This window comes from Mus caroli, unplaced genomic scaffold (assembly GCF_978045245.1).
Source record: "Mus caroli unplaced genomic scaffold, Mus_caroli_1 scaffold_20, whole genome shotgun sequence".
Taxonomy (NCBI): Eukaryota; Metazoa; Chordata; class Mammalia; order Rodentia; family Muridae; genus Mus; species Mus caroli.
In genome coordinates, this window is record NW_028227275.1 from 13,794,257 (window position 1) to 13,816,778 (window position 22,522).

General features: G+C 48.3%; 1 protein-coding gene across 4 annotated transcripts in view; it reads left to right on the forward strand.

Moving 5' to 3' along the window:
* Nucleotides 1-14,874: 14,874 nt before the first annotated feature.
* Sh3pxd2a (SH3 and PX domains 2A) overlaps nt 14,875-22,522 on the forward strand; it is a 202,969-nt gene continuing 195,321 nt past the window's right edge. Inside the window, exon 1 of one of the 4 annotated variants that reach the window (XM_029472597.2) lies at nt 14,875-15,367. In XM_029472597.2, coding sequence (XP_029328457.1) covers nt 15,296-15,367 — 72 coding nt within the window. In that variant the 5' untranslated portion in view covers nt 14,875-15,295. The remainder of the gene's footprint in view (nt 15,368-22,522) is intronic. The other 3 variants (XM_085833856.1, XM_021151843.3, XM_029472596.2) reach the window with 3 other exon arrangements.

The window sequence follows — 22,522 nt, forward strand, 5'->3', positions numbered from 1 at the left end:
TAACCAGAGCCGGTGAGGTTAGGGAGCTTCGATCCAGTTCTGTACCAAAGGCCTCACTCCTTCATACTGTTGCACCCAGGACCAAGTCTTCAACCCTTGTGGCTTGGGGGATGTTTCAGGTTTAGGCCTTAACACCGTTCAACAGAGCCAAAGAACAGATGGAGCCTGTTTTAGTGAACAGGAAGAACGACTAACATTCACCAAGAGGTTACTGTGTGCCGGCGCCATGCTGGCCACTTTACTTGACTATCTCATGAGCACCTGTCAGTGACAGCATAAAGTAAGCGTCTCCATTTAACAGATGGGAACAGGACACACAGAATAATGATGAAGCAGGCATCAGATCAGGCTCTAGGGACGCAGAGTGTGCGTGCCCCTACACTTCCCTCCTTCGCCCTCTTGCATTCAGGAAAGTTGTCAGGGGATCATTTTCAAAAATGTCCTGGTGATGTTCAAATGGCGCGGAAATAATGATGCCTGTTTCTTGCTGGGCTGTACTGTGTTGTGACCACACGGTAATTGCCAGCCACTGTCCAGGGGCAGTGTCTCAGGTGTGCTTGGAGTCAGCATGTCAGAGCTGGGGTACAGTCTTCACACTGCACAGAGTTTCCAACCTTGGGGTTATATGTCAGAGTGGGTGTACAGTCTTCATACTGCAGAGCTTCCAGCCTTGGGGTTATATGTCAGAGCTGAGGTACAGTCTCCACACTGCAGTTCCCAGCCTTGGGGTTATATGTCAGAGCTGGGGTACAGTCTCCACACTGCAGTTCCCAGCCTTGGGGTTATATGTCAGAGCTGGGGTACAGTCTCCACACTGCACAGAGCTTCCAGCCTTGGGGTTATATGTCAGAGCTGGGGTACAGTCTCCACACTGCAGAGCTTCCAGCCTTGGGGTTATATGTCAGGGTTGGGGTACAGTCTCCACACTGCAGAGCTTCCAGCCTTGGGGTTATATGTCAGAGCTGGGGTACAGTCTCCACACTGCAGAGTTCCCAGCCTTGGGGTTATATGTCAGAGCTGGGGTACAGTCTCCACACTGCAGAGCTTCCAGCCTTGGGGTTATATGTCAGGGTTAGGGTACAGTCTCCACACTGCAGAGTTCCCAGCTATTGTAAGGCTCAGCACCAAGGTCCAGAATTAGCTTCTAACTCTTCAGACCAACTGAGCTACTGCTTCAGGAGAGAAAAGAAATACAAGGAGCTCCTCTCGGCCGCATGGTTGGCTAAATATTTATTTTCCTTAGGTGAATTCAATTTAAACTTGAACGTTCCCACTGAAATTTTTATAAACCTGAGCAGGCTGAAGTTATACTGCAAGACCAACATTCAGTTGTATTAGCTAAGTCTGGACTTCATATAACAATATAGTCATCCTGACTGGTTGTGTAGTGCACACCTTTAATCTCAGCACTCAGGAAGCAGAGGCAAGTGGATCCAGCCTGGTCTACAGAGTGAGTTCTAGCATAGCCAGGACTATGCAGACTCAAAACCACCAAAACAAAACAAACAAATAAGCAAAAATAAAATGAGTCACTGGACCGACACGATGGCTCACGAGACAGAGAAGCACCCGAGTTCACTCCCAGAACCCGCACTCCAAACGGAGGGAACTGAGCCAGTCCTGGAGTCTCTCCTCTGACTCCACACAGTCCCAGAGTCACAGAGACATGACAGATAAATAAGTAAAACAAAAAAATTGAAGTATGCTAAAAATCCAAATGTGCAATTTTGCAAGATATTTGTTTGACACATTAAGAATCTCAAATGTTGAGCTGGGTGTGGTGGTTTATGCCTTTAATCCCAGCACTCAGGAGGCAGAGGCAGGTGGATTTCTGAGTTCGAGGCCAGCCTGGTCTACAAAGTGAGTTCCAGGACAGCCAAGGCTATACAGGGAAACCCTGTCTCGAAAAAAAAAAAACAAAACAAAACTCAAATGTTAGGGATTTAGCTCAGTGGTAGGTCACTTACACAGCAAATGCAAGGCTCCTCCTAACCGCACGCACGCACGCACACACACACTCAGAGACAGACTGCCTAATTTGTTGTTTACTTGCTTGCTTTCTTGATCTCTGTCCCAGACTCGTCTCAAACTCTTTAATCCTCTTGCCTCAACCCCAAGGTGCTGGTGGGGTTATAGGCCTGCACCACCATAGCCAAGAAATACCTGATTTTAAATAAAAATGTCTGTATAGAATACCTCATAAGGTTCTAATATATCCAAGGGTGTGTTTTGCTAAACAGTGGAAGCCAAAAGAGGCAGAGAGGCCCTTCGCTGACCCCCACACACTGGGACCAACTTTAGAATGGGGCAGTTGTCAGATAGAACTTCAAAGAGAAGTGCCTCTGTTTTTCTCAAACTTCTGGAAAAGCTTCGTTGTAAAGTGTCAGAGAGGCCTGCAAAGCAAGTCACTTAAATACATTTATTTGCAAGGACTTTGTAGAACCAAGTTGCTAGATGTGGCACACTTGGAGCCAAACACGCCGATGGGTTCCTGGCACTGACTGAGCAGAAGTATCCCCCACAGCCACCAGCTCTGGTTTCTGCGCTCGCTCGAGCTCCTGGTCCCCGCTGGCTTTCGGATTTCACTTATAATAAATGTTTTAAAGCCATGAATATTTCAAACACTTCACAATACAAAGAACAATACAGGAGAGGAACCCTGTACTATATAAATTATAAACCATATAACCCAATTTTAATAAATATTAAAGGTTTATCGCATTCAATTTTTTTTCCTATTTGATGCAAAATGTTGCTATGTAGCCCAGAATAGGCTTGAAGACCCAAAATCACTACATAGCTCAGATCTGCCATGAACTTGCAGCAATCCTGCCTCAGTTTCCCAAGTGGAGTGCTGGGGTTACAATTATGTTCACGCCTTCCCCCCGCCCCCGTCCCCGCCTTCCCCCGCCAGATCTCAATTACTTTCTGAAAGACACAGAAGGCTACAATTGCAGAACCTGGGGGTGGAGTTCAGTTGGCAGAGTGCTCATTCGACATGTATGAAGTCCTGGTAGCCTGAAGCGTACGGCAGCATGACGTCACAGGCCTCCAATCCCAGTGCTCTGGAGGTAGAGACAGGAGGACCAGAAGTCTAGATCCATCCTATAAGATTTTGAGTTTGGTGCCAATGACGTCACAGGCCTCTAATTCCAGTGCTCCGGAGGTAGAGACAAGAGGACCGGAAGTCCAAATTCATCCTATAAGATTTTGAGTTTGATGCCAGCCCTGGAGTGCATGAAACCGTCTCTCAAAAAACATATATAAACAAACAAATAAAAGCAAACAAGGGGGCTGGTGAGATGGCTCAGTGGGTAAGAGCACCCGACTGCTCTTCCGAAGGTCCAGAGTTCAAATCCCAGCAACCACATGGTGGCTCACAACCATCCGTAACAAGATCTGGCACCCTCTTCTGGAGTGTCTGAAGTCAGCTACAGTGTACTTACATATAATAAATAAATAAATCTTTTTTAAAAAAAAAGCAAACAAAACAGAAGAGTAGACGTCCTACAATTATAGAATTCCCTAGTTCTCTTTCTCATACAAGAATAACCACTATTTTTTTTCTTTATTTTCTTTTGGTGTGTGGTTGGGTGTGCCAAAGCACGCTTAGAATCCTAGCACTTGGTGACTGAGGCAAGAAGGTCACAAGTTCAAAGCCATCCTGAGATGGAAAAGGAAAAAGGTTTTATTGCAGATAAATTGTCCTCTAAACATATGTAATCATATATAGTATTTTGAGTGAACTATATATATCTTCCAGCTTTTATTGCTGTTCAAATTGTGTGAACACACATGTGCACACACACATAAGTATGGTGTCTGTGTGCACACTCTCAGAGGCCAGAGGACACTTTATGTTCAGCTCTATCATACTCTGATTTTTTTTTAAGATTTATTTATTTATTTTATGTATATGAGTACACCCCCCATTGCTCTCTTCAGACACAGCAGAAAAGGGCATCAGACCCCATTACAGATGGTTGTGAGCCATCACATGGTTGCTGGGAATTGAACTCAGGACCTCTGGAAGAGCAATCAGTGTTCTTAACTGCTGAGCCATCTCTCCAGCTCCTGATTTATTCTTTAGGGACAGGTTCTCCCACTGGTCCCGGAGCTAGGGTGGCAGCCAGCAAGCCCAGAGGCCCTCTGCTCTCCACTCTCCACAGCTCTGAGATTACAGGTGACATGCATAACCACACACCAGCTTTTTCCATGGGGGCAGGGATTCAAACTTGGGTCCTCATGCTTGTGCAGTGAGCTCTCTTCCACAGTGAGCCATCTCTTCAGCCCCCTTCTTACACTGCCTTTACTCAGCAGCGTCTAACAGGGCTTCCTCCAGGCAGATTCAGTCTCTTTTGGCTGAGGTGTAACATCTACACACTCAACACACAGCTCCAGTAAACAGCTCAGAAGCTCTCTCTATTCGAGCAGCAAGCGTCAAAGCGCTTGGAACTAACTGACCCTGTCACCCAGCTCCCTCCTCTCAGAGGCAACTGCTCTTTTGACCTCTGGTACCCTAAGTTCCTTTTTATCTATTTAGAACTTAGTATTTACTTGTTTAGAAACGGGATCTTAAGTACCTTCAACTGCATCAAACTTCTGTTCTTCTTCCTACTTCCACCTCCAGGGGGCCGGATCTCACAGAAGTGGGTCGCCATGCACAGTTTTGCCTGGTGCTGGAAACCCAATCCAGGGCTCTGTGCAAGCTAGGCAAGCACCCTCCCAACTGAGCTATCTTCTCAGCCCCGTGCTTTGAACTTTATATAAATGGACTCATGTGTTGTATGCATGTCCCTTCGAGTCTTTCCCCCTCAATGTCATGCCTGTGGGTTCCATCCGCCTCACTGCAGAAGGCTGTAGCTCTTCCGTTCGTTGTTCATGATGTGCAGTCCTCTGTTATGCTACTGTAGCATTACTTATTGATGCACTCAGCAGCGATGGACAGTAGCACACTTTCAGTTCGGGATTGTTATGAATAATGCTAATAAAAAACACCTCAACAACTTGTGTGGACACCTGCGCTAACTTCTCTTGGGTCTACTTCTAGGCATGAGCTTGCTGGGTCCTCCACAGTATAGGCACATGATAGAGAAATAATACTGCATTTTTACAGCCCCCAGGTCAAGGCCTATGGTTTTTCTTTGGATCCTTCCTTCCTTCCTTCCTTCCTTCCTTCCTTCCTTCCTTCCTTCCTTCCTTTCTTCCTTCCTTCCTTCCTCTCTCTCTCTTTCTTTTTTAAAGGTTTATTTATTTATGTATAGGAGTACACTGTCTTCAGACACACCAGAAGAGGGCATCAGATCCCGTTATAGATGGTTGTGAGCCACTATGTGGTTGCTGGAAATTGAACTCAGGACCTCAGGAAGAGCAGTCAGTGCTTTTAACCGCTGAGCCATCTTTCCAGCCCTCTGGATTTTTTCCTATGTCTCCTACCTCTTCCTTGTTACTCAGCCTCCGCAGTTCACATAGACACTCTAGGACATCTCTCTGCCTCTCTCTGGCCTGTCTGCTTTCCTGTGTTCTCCTCCCTCGGCCTGCTGTCATTCGATCAGCCTTCTTTCCAGAAGTCCATTCCTGTTCGTCCTCTGTGCTGCTGGGATGCTTACAAGGCTCTTTCCTGTCCTGACAGAGGTTGGTCAGCTGCAGTAAGATGCTGGAAAGGCAGCAGCAGGCAGCTCAGCTTTCCACATATGCACCTTTATGTCACAAGTGACACGCAGATTAGTACTTCACAGATTCTAGAAGAGACCAGGAGAATCTCTTGTTTCCTTACAGCATATGAGGGCTATTAATTGGCTTTTTATATAAGCCAATGAGAAAATCAGAACTCTGGAAGTTAAGATTTCAGTTGATGAAGTTTGCTTCAACTACTTTTTTTTTTTTTTTTTTTTTAATATTCTGTCTAAGAGCCGTGGAACTTTTTAGTTTAGTTCAGACTTGCTGTGTGTTAGATGTTAGGTTCAGCTCTGGGGATCTGAGGCACATAATCAAGGCCAGGCCATCTCCTTTGTCCTTAGAAATTTGCACTTGGCCTTCCCTCTCTCCCTCCCTCCTGACCCATTTTCCCTCTTGCAGCGTACACTCAATAAGATAAAGTAAATACATGAATGACGTTTCCAGTAAAAAAAAAAGAAAGAAATTAATTAATTTGCATTTGGATGCTTTAGTGATATCACTACTTTTCATTCAAAGCTGTCTACAGGGTTTCCTGGCTCTCTATGGCGAACATTTTCCATTTTGCTTCTAAACGCCCGAGCAGGTCACTTCAGCTGTACTAGACAGCACAGTCAAATGGCCAACAATCTTGGCTTAAAAGAACGGGGTTTTTCCAAGGACCTGTGGGTGTAAGTACTCCGGTTCTCACCACTGAGGCCAGCATCAAGTGGGTGTAAAGAAGGAGGCAGGCGCACCCTTAATAGAAAGCTTATTTCTTGTAGCTTTTAACGAGTGCTGAACAGAGATGCTCCGAGTAGCAAGCCAAAAGGGCCCAAATGTAATAGTTTTCCCTTGCATAATTTATTGCCAGCCAGACTGAGCTCCACAAAGGCACGGCACTCCATTTGTGAGATTAAAGATACAAGCGCTTTCCCACTACAATCGCTAGCACGCGGCACACACACACGGTGGGACTGAGTAAGCAGCAGCCCCCCTCCTCCATATCTTCCTCCCCATATCTTCAGGGAACATGATTGAGTGCATACGCACAGGTCTCTTGGCACCTGCACAGTGTGCTGGGCGACCAGCCCTGACCCTGCCCGTGACAGCCCTTTAGTCAGCAGCATCACCCCAGCTGCAAGGCCAGCGTGCAGAAGAGCACAGCCTGGCGCTGTTTTCTTGGAAGGACTAATTTATTTTAAGAACATCCACAGATTAATATGCCTCTCAATAAGTTAATGAACCAGAAAACTGACTACTCTCAGGGAAAGAGAAAGAGAGAGACAGAGACAGACAGACAGACAGACAGACAGACAGACACACACACACATACGGAGCAGGGGAAAGAGGGAAATATATCCAAAAATAATGAACTAAAAACAAAAGCAACAGTAATCCCCCCCCCCCTTTAAAACATCTTTCAGGACTTATAAGCGTGAAACCATGATCAAGAGCTGCGATTGTTCTTATCACCAGGATTTCCTCGGTCCCACCAAACAGGCCGTTCTGCAGGTACAGTTCCCTGCATTCTTCATCAAGACCATGATCGAAGTCCAAGCTAGGTGACCTGCAAAACCTCAGATCTCTCCCCATCAACCAGGCACCTGTGCTGAGAAACAACCCACCCCATCTTTCATTTCTACAAATGTGCATTGTGCATTCTGGGATTGGTGGTGAGATTTTAGTTTACATCTTTAAAACTTTTAAAACGTAGAACTTTCCACTCTCACCCCTGAAAGTTTACACTTTGGTCTCTGCTTAACTGACACTCACCACTATTATAATTGTGTATCTATTTGTATGACTTTTTAGTGTGCATAGGAATGTCTTGCCTTCATTGGTGCAAAGAGATGCTAGAAGAGATTACTGTAATCCCCTGGGGATGAGGACGGATGTGAGCCACCATATGAGTGTTAGGAATTGAACCTGGGTCCTCTGGAAGAGTAGCCTGTGCTCTTAACCACTGAGCCATCTCTCCAGCCTCCTTGTGTGGTACTTTTGAACAATGCTTATCTTCTACAACAGCCATACAGTTCTTAAATGGCAATTTGCCTCTGACTGCTGCCCCAGTTCCTAGTAGAGTGGGTGTCTTGTGTTGATAACTTAACAAAACTTTTTAGTGAATAAATACATAATCAGGCTGGGGAGACTGCTGAGTAAGTGGAGATGCCCACTGCCAAGCCCGCTGCCCTGATTTCCATCCCCAAGATCACATGGCAGGAGAGAACTGACTCCCACAAGCTGTCCTCTTACCTCCATGCCCCACCCTTAATAAATGAATGCAAAAAATTAGTTAATTAATCAATGAAGTCCTCTAAAAAGTGAAGAGCAGTTTAGTAGCTATTCTTGGGCTGTATGAGTCTCTTCCCTCTAATTAATTCTCTAATCAGTTTGCTTCTGATGAAATTTCTTCTTCCAAACTCAATCTGATGACGTTTGCTTGGGTCTGGACACATGACCCAACCTGAGCCAATCAGATTCTTCCTTCCTCGTAAACTTGGAACTGGACTCCAGAGGCAAGCAATGAGTCTTAGATGTATCTGGATGAGGGGTTGGCAGATGCTTATGCAGAGGGGGGTGGGGGGTTCCTATTCTCTCTGTAAAGAAAATCAACAGTCAGAAAGTAAAACAAAAGCCTGGTGTAACAGCAGCCTCCAATGCTAGCTCTTGGAAGGCAGAAAAAGGAGTTTCACAGGAACACATGCACCCAGGGGGAAAATGTAAAACAGATAATAGTACTGAATAGAGACAAGAGATATTGCTTGTGTTCTCAAAGATTTGCTGCTTCGTTCAAGATGTCCAGTTGTCTGTGACTCCACGAGAAACTGCAACCAAGATCTCAGCCGGATCAGGTCTGATGCTAAGCCTGTCTATGACTTGATTTATCTATCGGGCAAGAAGTAAGCCAACTCTAGAGAGACCTTCTGCGTTGTAAGGAGGAGGCTTATGCTGAAGTCAGACTTGACCTTGAACCCTTGAGTGTCTCAAATCTTGTACCTGAAAACAAACAAACTCATGGGTTCAAACAGGATAGAGAACAGTGATTTCAAAAATATTTTTTTTTTTTTTTTTTTTTTTTGGTTTTTCGAGACAGGGTTTCTCTGTGTAGTCGTGGCTGTCCTGGAACTCACTCTGTAGCCCAGGCTGGCCTCGAACTCAGAAATCCGCCTGCCTCTGCCTCCCGAGTGCTGGGATTAAAGGCGTGCGCCACCACGCCCGGCTTCAAAAATATTTCTGAATAGAGAAATGAAAGAAAATGGATGGGTGTGGAGTTAAAGTTATCCCCCCCCCTTTTATTAAATTTGTAACCTCAGGCTATATTTTTTTAAAGGGAAAAAATTGCTTTTGAATTTCCCAGTGGAATTTTTTTCTCTCCCCCCACTTTTTTTTTTTTTTTTTTTTTTTTAAATTTGTCATTCAGTGGCCAAGTCAGGGTTTGCCGGCTTCTGGAAAATCCAGGGGATTTTGAAAATGAAAATCTAAGGTGTGGCTAAAAGTATACAGTAATCTTTTATGCCAAGGGGATGCTGGGCATCTCCTGTGTTAGTTAAGGCTCCTATTGCTGCGATGAAACTCCATAACCAAAAGCCACTGGGGGAGGAGAGGGTTTATTTGATTCAGACGTCCACATCATAGATCATCACTAGAGGAAGTCAGGGCAGGAACTTAAACAGGACAGGAACCTGAAGGCAGGAGCTGACACAGAGGCTACGGAGGAGTGCTGCTTACTGGCTTGCTCTCCGTGGCTTGCTTGGCCTGTTTTTCTTCCTTCCTTCCTTCCTTCCTTCCTTCCTTCCTTCCTTCCTTCCTTCCTTCTTCTTTAAATATTTATTTATTTATTTATTTATTTATTTATTTATTTATTATATGTAAGTACACTGTAGCTGTCTTCAGACACACCAGAAGAGAGCATCCGATCTCATTATAGATGGTTGTGAGCCACCATGTGGTTGCTGGGAATTGAACTCAGGACCTCTGGAAGAGCAGTCAGTGCTCTTAACTGCTAAGCCATCTCTCCAGCCACTTGGCCTGTTTTCTTAATGAACCCAAGACCACTGGCCCAGGGATGGTACTACCCATAAAGGGCTGGGCCCTCCCTGTCAATCATCAATTAAGAAAGTACCTCACTGCCAGATCTTCCCTCCCTTCAGATGGCTCTAGCCTAGCCAACACTGCTGAGTAGCTAAGATCAGATGCTATGGAACCTTCCACATCTTCATTTCTGAAGGCCTTAAAACAGAACACACTCGTCTGGGGACCAGATGTCTGGGCAGGATTAGGGATGCTGCCTAGAGTTACAGAATAATATTTCTTTTCCTCTATGAATCTAACTGTGTTTTTGGCTTCTTTGGTTGTTCAAGCCACCAGATTTCCTTCTGGTATTCTGGGAGCCTGGTCATTTTCTAAGACTAGAATTTCAAGTGATTCTATCCAAAATAATAATAATAATAATAATAATAATCTACACCATAACTCTCAGCAGTGTAGAGCAGGGGGTTGAGGCCCTCCCTAGCACTGTGTGAAGCAGCAGCAGGGGGCCTGCCTGGTGAAAGTTCTATGTGGGGCATCAGGGAGAGGTGGCTTTCACCGGCTGACGGCTTGGCATACAGCCACACCTTGTTATCACGTCTGCAATTAGCTGTGGGGCCGTGTAGACAGGGAAACTCTGCTGCCCTGTCTTTTTCCACATCCAGCAACCAAGAGAGAAGAAGCTTATGAAGGCGAATCTTATACACCACTGATAGGAATTCAAAGCAGTGTAGCCACTGTGGAAGTCAGCATGGAAGTTCCTCAAAAACAAAACAAAAAAAAACCTAAAACTAGACCTTCCAGTGCAACTCAGCCATATTCCATTTCTGGGTAGATACCCATAGGACTCTAAGCAACTTCACAGAGGTGGTCACCCATCGATGTTTACCGTAGCATTCTTCACAAAAGCTAGTTTATTAGAGCAACGTATGTATCCAGTATCAAAGGAAGGAACAAAGAACAAAAGAAACACGGTGCCTATGCAGAGGTGGCGTCCAGAAACGAGGTTCGTGCCACTTGCAGGGGATGGAGGCAACTGGGGACTGTTCTGACAAACAAGTAAAGACAAATATTGTGTGCTTTCTCTCATATGTGATTCCTAGATCTTTTTTTTTTTTTTTGGTTTTTCGAGACAGGGTTTCTCTGTGTAGCCCTGGCTGTCCTGGCACTCACTTTGTAGACCAGGCTGGCCTCTAACTCAGAAATCCGCCTGCCTCTGCCTCCCTAGTGCTGGGACTAAAGGCGTGCGCCACCACGCCCGGCTTGATTCCTAGATCTTATACAGTGTGATGGTTTGTATATGCTTGGCCCAGGGAATAGCAGAAGGTGTGGCCCTTTTGGAGTAGGTGTGGCCTTGTTGGAGTGGGTGTGGCCTTGTTGGAGTGGGTGTGGCCTTGTTGGAGTTGGTGTGTCACTGTGGGAGTGGGCTTTAAGACCCTCTTCCTAGCTGCCTGGAAGCCAGCTCCTAACAGCCTTCAGATGAAGACATAGAACTCTCAGCTCCTCCTGCACCATGCCTGCCTGAACGCTGCCATGTTCCCACCTTGATGATAGTGGACTGAACCTCTGAACCTGTAAGCCAACCCCAATTAAATGTTGTCCTTATAAGACTTGCCTTGGTCATGGTGTCTGTTCACAGCAGTAAAACCCTAACTAAGACATATAGATATATAAAATCACACACATATACATATGTCTACATAGAACTAAAACTATCTAGGGCAGTGGCTCTCAACCTGTGGGTCGTATATCAGACACCTTGCTTATCAGATACTTACATTACAATTCATAACTAGCAAAATCACAGTTATGAGGTAGCAGTAATAATTTTATGGTTGGGGGGGTCACCACAACATGGAGAACTGTATTAAAGAGTCACAGTATTAGGAAGGTTGAGAACCACTGGTCTAGGGGAACAAAGAGCTTTGGGATTATAGGGGGGAACACTCAACATCAAATACATATTTGTATGAGAATGTCCTTGTGTAACATAGGACCATATATGATGAATAGACACAGTGAAAAATATTTTAATTTTAAAAATTGTGTGTGGGGGCCCATGAATTGACTCATGTGACTCTGTGTGTGTCTCATGTAGCTAAGACTAGCCTTGAACTCTTGATCCTTCTGTCTGTACCCCTCTCAAGTGCTGGCATTAAGGGCTGTACCAGCACACCAGCTGGTTATGGTAGTGCATACCTTCAATTCCAGCAATGGGGATCCTGAGGCAGATGGGTCTCTGTGAGTTTGAGATTAATCTGATCTACAAGGTGAGTTCTAGGAGAGCCAGGGCTACCTACTGAGACCTTGTCCGAGGGTTGGAGAGATGGATCAGTGTGTAAGAGCACTGGCTGCTCTGGCAGAGGACCCAGGTTTGAATCCCAGCATTCACACGGCAGCTAACAACTGTATATAACCAAAGTTCCAGGGGGATTCGATGATCTTCTGGCCTTCCTGTGCACTCATGTGGTGTGCAGACACACAGGCAGACAAAACACCCACACAAATTAAATAAATAAGTGTGCGTTGTTTTAAAAAAGAAAGAAAGGAAAGGAAAAAGAAAAAAATCAAACTAGCAAACGACTTTCCTGAGAAGTTGATGTCACTTTCTATTCCAGATTCAGGGAGCTGGGGGCATCCTCTGGGTATGCCCCTAAACACAAGTTAGTGGTGAGGGCCAGTTCCAAGATGAACTTGCAAGAATGGGAGGGGGAGAAACTGAGCAAGAAGTATGAACCCTGGCAGTTTTTTCATGCCAGGCCCCGTATGTCCCCACCAGGGGTCAACCAGGGTCTGGAAGGCAGATGTTACCCTAGCCAGCTGTTAGAATTAACAGAGTCGACGTCACTTTGGCCTGGAGGGAGCCCCAAAATTTCACTCAGATCTCTATTTAAGACCTTATTCCGAAGAGCAGTTATCCACCGTCATTGAATATGTCTAGAAGGGGACTGACTAGAAAGATCCGCACGGTGCTCCATACATTGTCACACTGGGGTTGGGGGCAGGCAGCAGGAGTCAAGGGGGCAGAAATGCTTCAGTTGAGGGTAGGGAGAGACCGAGCTGGAAGTATGATGTTTTTGTGCACTGTGAAAAGGTTATCCTGTGTTATTTGAATGTTGGTTTTTCGGCCCTCATATCTAGTTTCCATCCTGACATAGCATTGAAATGCTTAGGTGGAGAATCGCCTGTCTCACTGCGCAGTGGTGGCGCATGCCTTTAATCCCAGCATTTGGGAGGTAGAGGCAGGCAGATTTCTGAGTTTGAGGCCAGCCTGGTCTACAGAGTTCCAGGACAGCCAGGGCTACAGAGAGAAACCCTGTCTTGAAAAACCAAAATAAATAAATAAATAAATAAATAAATAAATAAATAATAAAATAAATAATAAAAAGAACCTCCCATCTCAAGTTTGTGTAAGCAAGTCTTATCATTTATTCCCTGCCTTGTCGATAAATGCTGATGAAGTATCAAAGATGACTTGGGCTGGACTGGCATCCTTCGGCAAGCAGCTCAGGGCTGAGCATATATTCTGGGTGAGCAAGCCTTGTTCAGGAAGTCAGGCTCAGCTCTGACATTCCCTGTTACCCAAATACCCCTGCCCCGGGGGAGCGCCTTCTTGCCTTCCATCAGCACTGCAACTGTCTTTGAGGTAGAGAAACCCTGTGCCTGGTGTCAATACTCCTGTATCCATCCAGTTTGTGAGTGTTTAGGTGTGTATGGGTCTATGTCCACGTGTATGTGTATCCTTTAGTGCAAGATGTCTGATCTCCACCTTATTCCTTGAGACAGGATCTCTCACCGAACCCACAACTTATTGTTTCTGAGCAGGCTGGCTGGCCATCAAGCCCTGGAATCCTCCTCCTAACTCTGTCCCATATAGTGCTAAGGTCACAGGCTCGTGGCCACACTTGGCTTTTACCTTAGTACTGAGGAGTCTAAACTCTGGTAGTCATGTGTGCTCACCGACTCTCTTTAAACTTTTGTGTGTATAAGTGTTTTGCCTGCATATATGTATGTGCACCACGCTGGGTGCCCAAAGAGGTCAGAAGAGGGCGTCTGATCCTGTGAGTTATGGGTGGTTGTGAATCATTGGGGAACTGGACTCAGAGCTGTCTTTTCTCCAGCCCCCTCCGCCAGTGCTCTTCCTGAAGAAAATGCAGAAGTCTCAGAATGGTCCAGGGCTTCTGACAAGGGGGGAAAAAAGTCACTAAATCCTTTGCCCACATTTCGGATGCTTTCCATTAGACGCAAGCACAAAACACAAAACATTACTGTATTGTGAAACAATTGGATTCGTTTTGAAAACACCTACTCCGTTAAATATTTGAAAGTAGAACAGGAAAAAAAAAGATGAAATTGGTGTGTGTGTGTGTGTGTGTGTTAAGTTGAATTAAAGTAAAGTTGAGCTTCAAGACCAGAGATGGGCAAGCGACTTGGAAAGTCAGCTTTCCAGACTAGAAGGAGTGATGGCAAGGAAGCCTGAGCCTGGAGCTAAAGACGATCTGGTTCCCAACCCAGTGGATTTTCCCACCATTGTGTGCTCCTCCGCCGGTTGCCAGCCCTGGGAGAGTCCCGGGGGAGCCGGGACTTAAGGCTAAAGTGGTGTTTGTAACCTTGTCATTGGGAAATGATGTCGCAGGTTAGTTACACAGGCCCTGATCGATGATGGAGGCAGCAGCAGATCAATAGATCCCATTTCCGGGGAGAATTCACCCGTGGTGACCTGCAGGGGGGCAGGTGGTTCATCAAAAAAAGGCTGGCTTAAAAGATTTAATGCTGCTCTCTTCTCTGTCGGGGTCTTCTCTTGGAGGGAGCTGTAGGCAGTAACAGGCGGTAATAAACTACTTTTCCTTAAAGAGATCTGGGGAGATGGCAGAGGTACAGGGGACAGAAAGGTGGTCACAGATCCTCTGGGAGACCGAAAGCCAGGATGGGGGCGCGCTGGGCTCACTTTCCCTGAGCCTCCTTTCTCCAAAGCTACCCTGAGTTTGGGGACTGGGTAGAGTAGCCCTTCCAGGCCTCGCAGGGCTGAGCCCCTCGCCATCCGTCCGAGCCCCTCCCCCGGCCCGGAGCCCCTCCCCGCGCTTCCCCTCGCCGCGCTCCCCTCCCTTCCCCTCCCCTCCCTTCCCTGCTCGCCCTGCCTCCGCCTCCTGCGCCCACAGCGCCGGCCAGCGCCGAGCCCCCAGGAGCCCGAGCGCGGCCCAGGGGCGCCGCCGGCCCCTCCCCGGCGCGCTGACAGCAGGCCCGGCCCCCGCCCCGTGCCCTCGCCGGCGGGACACACCCCCAGCCCTCCTCTGCGCCGCCAGTTCCCGCCGGCCCCACCGAGCGGCAGAGAGAGCGGGCAGGCGAGCGGAGCGCGGCGGCGCGGGAGGGAAGGGGCGCGCGGCAGGCCCACCGGAGCAGCCTGGGACGCACGGAGCCCTCGTGCCCTCCGGGACAGTCGCCTGCCCCGGAGCCGCAGCTGTAGGCGCCCGGAGCCTCGGCGGCGAGTAGCGCGTGGGGCAGGGGTGGCGTGTAACTGCAGGGACCCGGGCAACCGGAGAAGGAGCCGGAACCCGGCCGGGATGAGAAGGTGACGCCGCCGGGGGGCGCCACTCGCTTTGTGGGGAAGATGCTCGCCTACTGCGTGCAAGATGCCACCGTGGTGGACGTGGAGAAGCGGAGGAGCCCCTCTAAACACTATGTGAGTACTGCTTCCACCGACCCCGGCGGGGGGCTGGCCAGTCCCGGAGATTCACGCCCCCAGGGGCAGCCTTTGGCTCCAGAGTTTGTTCGCAGGGCTGTGATCTCTAGGGAAGCCTTTTCTGTCCTCCTTCCACTCCCCTGTCCCGGGTTTCTTTTTTTGGCATTGCAATTGGCAAGTGGCTGCCCTTGTCTGTTACAACGGTGAAGTCATGTGTCCGCCCGCTGCTTGGATGGTTGGTGGGGGAAGCTTTCGTCAGCCCCTTGCAGAGCATTTAGTTCCTTTGGGAAAGAGCATCTTTGCCGCGCTCCCTAGGGAAGCCGGGGCACTCACGCTCACTCGGCCCAGGATGCTTTCTGTTGCTTTGACCAGAGACCCACAGTTCTCTTTCTGCTTTCCACGTTTGCTGTTCTGCCTGCACCGGCTGGGGACAGAGGAAGCGCTTTGCCCCCTGCCCCCTCCACTCTTCGTTTCGAACTTTGATTTCCTTCTTAAAACCATTGTGTTCCGCGGTGTGAGGAGAATTGTGGCTTTTCCTTTTATCCCTCCTCTGGACGTGACCCTTCGCCGGGGTCATTTCCTCGTAAGTGATGCTCTGACTCCAGACACGAGTAGGGAAATGTGGTCTGTGGTCTCCGAGGCACGGTTGACTGGCCCGCCGCCCCTCCCCCTTCTTTACCCAAACTTAATGAGAAGAGGCTAAGGTTGACCAGCTGGGCTTCAGAGTGTGTGACAGTACTCTTTCATCTCAGCCGGTCCTGTCTTCCAGTCCTTTACACCTTTGGAAGTAAACATTTTGTCCTTGTTGCTTTAGGATGGCTTGCTGAGCTCTGCTCCTGGAGATAGAAGAGACTCACAGTAAAGAACCCAAAACACAGAAAACATGGAGACAGTAAGGGCAGCCTCTTATTTGCAAATTAGGCATTTAAAAGCGTATTTAGAATGCTCAAAGCATTAATTTTAACAATTAAAACGGGCTGTTGGTTGTTGCCCTAGATTGCACATTAGTCTCCAAAGTGCCTTCTATTTCACTGTTGGAAGGAGGCTGGGGCTTGTGGTGTAATGCCAGCCCGAGGCTACTCTTTCTGTCAGGATCACAGCAGACTTGAAGGCAGAGTTCTCTGCAGTTGACTAGTGGGGCTGGACTCAGGTTGGGAAGAAGGTAAGAGTGGTCAGACCTGAGAGAAGGATCTGTGGGGGGCATTCCCTACACAGTCAGAGATCCTTTCAAATTGTGTAGTCTGGTGTCGAAAGCCTCTACTGCCATCGCAAAAACAAAACAAAAAATCCCAGATTCCCTCCAGGGGCTGTGGAGGCAGCTAAGTAGGAGAGCCCTTGACTAGCGAGTTTGGGGGAGAGAGAGAGAGAGAGAGAGAGAGAGAGAGAGAGAGAGAGAGAGAGAGAGAGAGAGAGAGAGGAGAGAGAGAGAGAGAGAGGGGAGAGAGAGAGAGAGAGAGAGAGAGAGAGAGAGAGGAGAGAGAGAGAGAGAGAGAGTGTTTGGAGGGCTTCGATCAGCAGGTGGCCACTCTGCTCTAAGGACAGGTATCCATTTGTACATCTCTGGGTTACTTATGCTGCCAACCATCTTGACAGCTTTGGGGGGGGGGTCACTGCAGGCTGTCTTAAGGATTGTTTTATATATTTTTTTCAGCCTTCAGTTGAGGCTGGTACTGCTTTCAGCTGATGGCAGTCTCTGCCCTGAGACCCTAGCAGGTGATTTTCCAGGTCTGGGTTTTACATGAAACATCCAATTTAACTTTGAGCAGCTACGCCCAAGGTTACAATGTAAGATACACTGGCAACAAAGTAGAAGCCAACAGGACCAAGACCTGCTGTTGGAAGTATGGAAAGGCAGGTCAGGCTACTGTTTGATCTCTTTAAACGGCTTACCCACTGTACACTGTACACATTCTTTAAAACTCCACTAGCACTTGGGAGGCAGAGGCAGGCGGATTTCTGAGTTCGAGGCCAGCCTGGTCTATAAAGTGAGTTCCAGGACAGCCAGAGCTACGCAGAGAAACCCTGTCTCGAAAAACCAAAAAACCAAAAAAACCCAAAAAACAAAAAAACCAAAAACAAACAAACTCCACTGGGGCACAGTTTCCTTGTATTGAAAACAAAATTAAATTCTTTTATGTATACAGGTGTTTTGCTTGCATGTATGTCTGTGCTCCACTTGCATGTAGTACCTACAGAAAGCCAGGAGAGGGTGTAGGATTCCCTGGAGCTAGAATTACAGACAGTTGTGAACGATTGGGTGGGTGCTGAGAATTGAACCAGGGTCCCCTGGAAGAGCTGCCAGTACTTATAACAGCTGAGCCATCTCTCAGGCTCTAGTCCCTCTCTTTTAAAGTGAGGGTAATATAGTGTGTACTTCATAGGGCTGTCAAGAGACTTAAATGACATCACCCCTGGGAAGGACTTAGCTCAGTTCTGGGTACATAGTGAGTGCTCATCAAATATTAGCTAACTGTTGGCGAGACTCTGACAAAGAAAGTTTCTGACCGAGAGGAAGAGAGACTTGGCGTTTTAAGATTGATAATAAAGTGTACTGTGTGGAAAATACAAAAGAAGTCCTGTTCACTTCCCTTGAAATGATCATTTCCCCCCTTTCTGCAGACAGAGTGTTTCCTGGGTCATCTCCACTTCCGTGTGAGAATGAATGGATGATGTGATCCTTGGGGTGGAGAGTGACGTCACCTAGCAGATGGGATCACGCAGAGTTCTAGAAAACAATGAACGGAGTGTGCTATATGTTGTGGCCTTGTGGAGCTGGCCGGGGGCAGATGGCTCATCTGGTGCAACCTTTTACTTAACAGATAAGGGGATGACAGAGAACCAGGTGGGCTAGCTAGTCACAGCACTGGGGCTAACGGACTTCCAGCCTGTGGTGTGGGTGAAGATACCCCATATCTGGTTGAAGTTAACAATGAAGAGAGATACATCGCTACACAGTTTGAGCACTGATATATAATACACTGGTGTCCAATAATTGAAAGAGTCCAGGAGGGCTCTCGGGCAGTTTTTTTTTTCCTATACCCCTTGAATAGTAGATACCCCATCCTGGAAGGGCAAGTGTTGTGAAAGAGGTATTCCGGCATGGTTAGCCGGCAGGACACCTTGTACATATGTGTGGTAAACCCCACACTGGCGAAGCATGTCTCCTTCCATGCCTGCTCCGATGGAGTGCCGAGCCTGTGCTTTGGCAAATCGCAGAGCAGAGTTTTTTTTTTTTTTAATGGATATGCACATTAGCCAGAGCTTGCAGATGAGGGAGGCTTGGAGCCCATGCAGGAGGGATAGCACTGGCTCTAGAACACTGGGGAACACATGAAAAGGTTCTCTCAGGACATCAAGCGGAGGGTGTACACATCCCCACAAGGAGAGGGAGCTAAAGAGGTGGGGGGTGTATTTCTGTGCTTTGGGTCTGTTTATAAAAGGCAGACAAATAGCCTCCATCTTCCATGCTGTTCGTAGTTCAGGCAGCACTCCACTTCCTTCCTCTCTGCCAGCCCCTGCCCTGGGTGGGGCTGGGAAGGGTTAGCAGCTGCTGCTTGGGTCAGCTTCCCTGCTTGGGAGCTGGGCTCCTGTCCTAGCTCTTATGAGCTGTTCCTTGGGAGACCTTAGGTAAACCGGCTTTGGCCTCAGACCCTGTTTCTTTAAGATGGCTCTGCAGATGCCAAATGCAAGCCATAGCCAACTCCGTCGGAGGGCTTGCCGGTGTAAGTTCGAAAGCAGACTTCTTTGCGCTCACAGGTGTGTGTATAGGTGTGTTTGGAGCCATATGGTGGCGGGGAGACGCTTGTTTATCTGAAGCAAAGGAGACATCATGTCTGTTTGGATTTGGGAGGTGTTCTGCTTTCACGGTCATTTCCTTTCCTGAGTGTTTATTTCAGACAAATACCAGTCGTGAATGCTCTGATCCTCCACAGGACTCTAGGGAATGCAAATAAGAGCCAGTGTCAGCAGCTACTTCCATGGTGCCGGATGCTAACAGGCATGCTCTCCGGGGAGCCTGATGCTTCATTTACTGTACTGGCTTTGTGTGTGTGTGTGTGTGTGTGTGTGTGTTGCTCTGATCCTTATTACAGATGGATTGACCAAAGCTTGGTGAAGTTAAAGTTGCTTAGGATTCCACTCAGCTTCAGTGGGATCTAGGTAAATACAGGTTAGTTTACTGCCCAAGGAGAAGCCCAAGACAGGGCTCTTCTCACTTGGTCGGTGAGTGAGTCCAGGCTCAGGCCCGTGTGACGGCGAGAGAGTGGTGACACAGGGTGGCATTTGAGGGCTGTCTTTCTGGAAAGGTTGCTCATCATGTGTCATGAAACTGGGTTTGACTGGTGGACGGAGAGGTTCCTGGGAGAACAGGGTCTGTCTCCAGTGAGTGCTGGAAAGATAAATGCAGGGCAGACCTGTGAGACTAATGCATTCTCCCTGATTTCCATCATCGCAGATTGTGCTTGCGGTCTCAGGAGTTGTGCGTTTAGGAATCGGTTCCAAACCCCTTCATGCCTCTGCTCTTCATTTTTATTTCCTGAGCCTGAGATTATGGTTCCAGCCTCACTGGAGCGAGAAGGGCAGCCTCAGAGTTGGAAAGAGCCTTTTTTTTTTTTTAAGGCCTTGAATCATGGAAGAAGTGAGTGCAGGCAGATTGGGGTTCAAATACCGCCTCTGGCACTCCCAAACAGTACAAGCTTGGATCGCTGACTCCAGGCTCAGCATCCTCACCTGTAACTAGGCAGAGAAGAAGGCCCAGCTGTTGAGGGTCTGATGGGACGGACACTGGGCCGCCTGCCCCATGGAAAGCATACATGACACCAGAGAACAGAGGGCAGCTGTTCAGACCTGGAAGGGGTGCTGGCCTAGTGTTGGGGCCTAGTGTGAGATTGTTAGATTTCTGATAAGCTGAGGAGAGAAAGAATGTGGGCTGGTAGAGAAGTGGGGGGGGGGGTGCTCCAGGTAAGGACAAGGAGGCTCCTAGCTAGGAGATGAGCGTCACACAGAGCAGCCCTGCCTGCTCCCCATCTGCCTGCTTCTGGGAGTGTGACTCTCTTACACACACACACACACACACAAATGGGAACCGTTTCTTCTCTATAGAGGGAAGTGATCTGGTGGTGAATCACAGGGCTGATGAGGTTCCCCGTTCATGGAACAACCAACCACATCCTTCAAGACCGTTGGGACAGGGAGCAGAGCCAGCTGTCCCTCATGGCTCACTCTGTTCAGGGTTGAGTGTGAGGGATATTTTGAGGGGAGAGGGCAAGCCAGGGTTGGAGTCACCGTGTGTGGTGGCAGGCGGAGGGGAAGGGAAGGGAAAAATAAACCTATTTGATGTTAAGTAAGACCGGCTCCAGCTTCAGAAATATGAGCGCCAGCTATTGCGTTTTCCAAAGAGTTATTCTGGGGCCAGCTAAGTTAATGGGCAGTGGGAGCTGTGGATTAGGGGACAGATCCTGGGGAACTTCTGACTTAGGGTTTGCCTGGCCATCCCTGGAAATTGCCTTCTAATTTCCTCATCCTGAGTCACTGAGTCCTTGGCCAGAAAAGCCTAACGGGCAACTCTGTTCTCTTTTGCCTCCTAATTAAAGAAAATAAAACGACTAACGGGGTTATCCGTACAGCAGTCACGCTTACTCGTCATTAGTGCTGAGAATCCAGGAAAGAGATCATGGGCCGGGACAGAACTCCAGGGACAGGAAGGACAAGGGGTGTGTGTGGGAAACGAGGTGGAGATTCTGGCTTTGGAAATAGGTTCTGAGTGAGGGCCAGCGGTGTTCTCTGCCCCGACAATTGCCAAAAATAATGGAAGCTTCCAACAGGGTGGTCAGTGTTTGGACAGGCCTGGTCCCCAGAGTGCGAGCTGCCTCCAGCCTGGTTGGACTGGGGGGACAGGAGCTGTAGGCAAGCAGGTGAATGGAGAGGGTTAGGGGCTTGGACTAGTGGGCAGGCCATTGAGAGGCCTCAGATAACCTCAGGCAAGTCGCCATGGTAGCAGCAGGGACTAAGCCCTGTTATATACACAGGGCTGACCAGAGTCCAGCCAGGACCTTGCAGAGCACAGCAAACGGGTTAGGAACTGACCTGAGGATCTGTGAGGGCCAGACAACGGCAAGTTTTATCCAGGCTTCACGACCCCCGTATGGGGGAGGTGGTTTTGTGCCTATTTTATAGGTGTCGAAATGGAAGTTACACGCCCTTAGGGTGGTTCTGTGGCAGGACTGAGATTCTCACCTCGACCCCTAACAAGTTGGCCAGCTGCCACTTGATTCTCCAGCTGAGATAAGCCAGGGAGAGATGACAAGCCAATCCAGGCAGAGTGTCCTAAGGAGTGAGAGGCACTCCAGTGCTGGGTCACCTGGCCTGTCGTCATCACTCACTGCCACACTGTGCCTTGGTTTCCACATCTGCAAACAGTAGAACAGTGTAGGTAAAAAGAGGACCCAGTTCCAGGGTCCCAGGAGAAATCAGATGAGTTTATCCTGACAAGGGTTCTAGAACAGTGCCTGCAGGTCAGATGTACGAGATTAGAATCTGCCTGACTGGTTCAGTCCCCAAGCAGGAAGACCTCTCCGTGAACTGGAGTTTCCAGGGGAGGCAGGTGGATGGAGAAGGCGGCGGCTTGGGTGGTGGGGCTTGGGTGTGATGAGGGTTGGCTGGGAGAGGAGGAATGGAATGACCAGGAGACAGTCCAGGAGAGAGAAAGTGACGCCCTACAGGAAACATTTACGCGGGACCCAGGATGGACTCACCCACCATGACCGTGGGTGAGAAGGAGAACGGAGCATATAAGGAAGGTCAGGCTCTGAGTGCAAGGTCCTCAGGCGGCAGCCAAAGAGATTCAGTGCGCCAAGCACTGGGGAGGTGGGGACACGGGGCCCTTGGCGTTTGCTAGTGACCTAGTCTAGCTAACGTGAGGATTTTTTTGAGGACAAGATGCCTGTCGCCAACCCTGACAGCCTCATTTTGGTCCCTGAGACTCACATGGAGATGGAGAGAACTGATTTCTGTGTCTATGACTTACACCCGAGTGCATGTACATGTACCCACAAACACACACACTCACACACACAGAGACACAAATACATACATACATACACACACACACACACACACACACACAAATGAAAATTTTAAGAGTGAAACAACACTGGA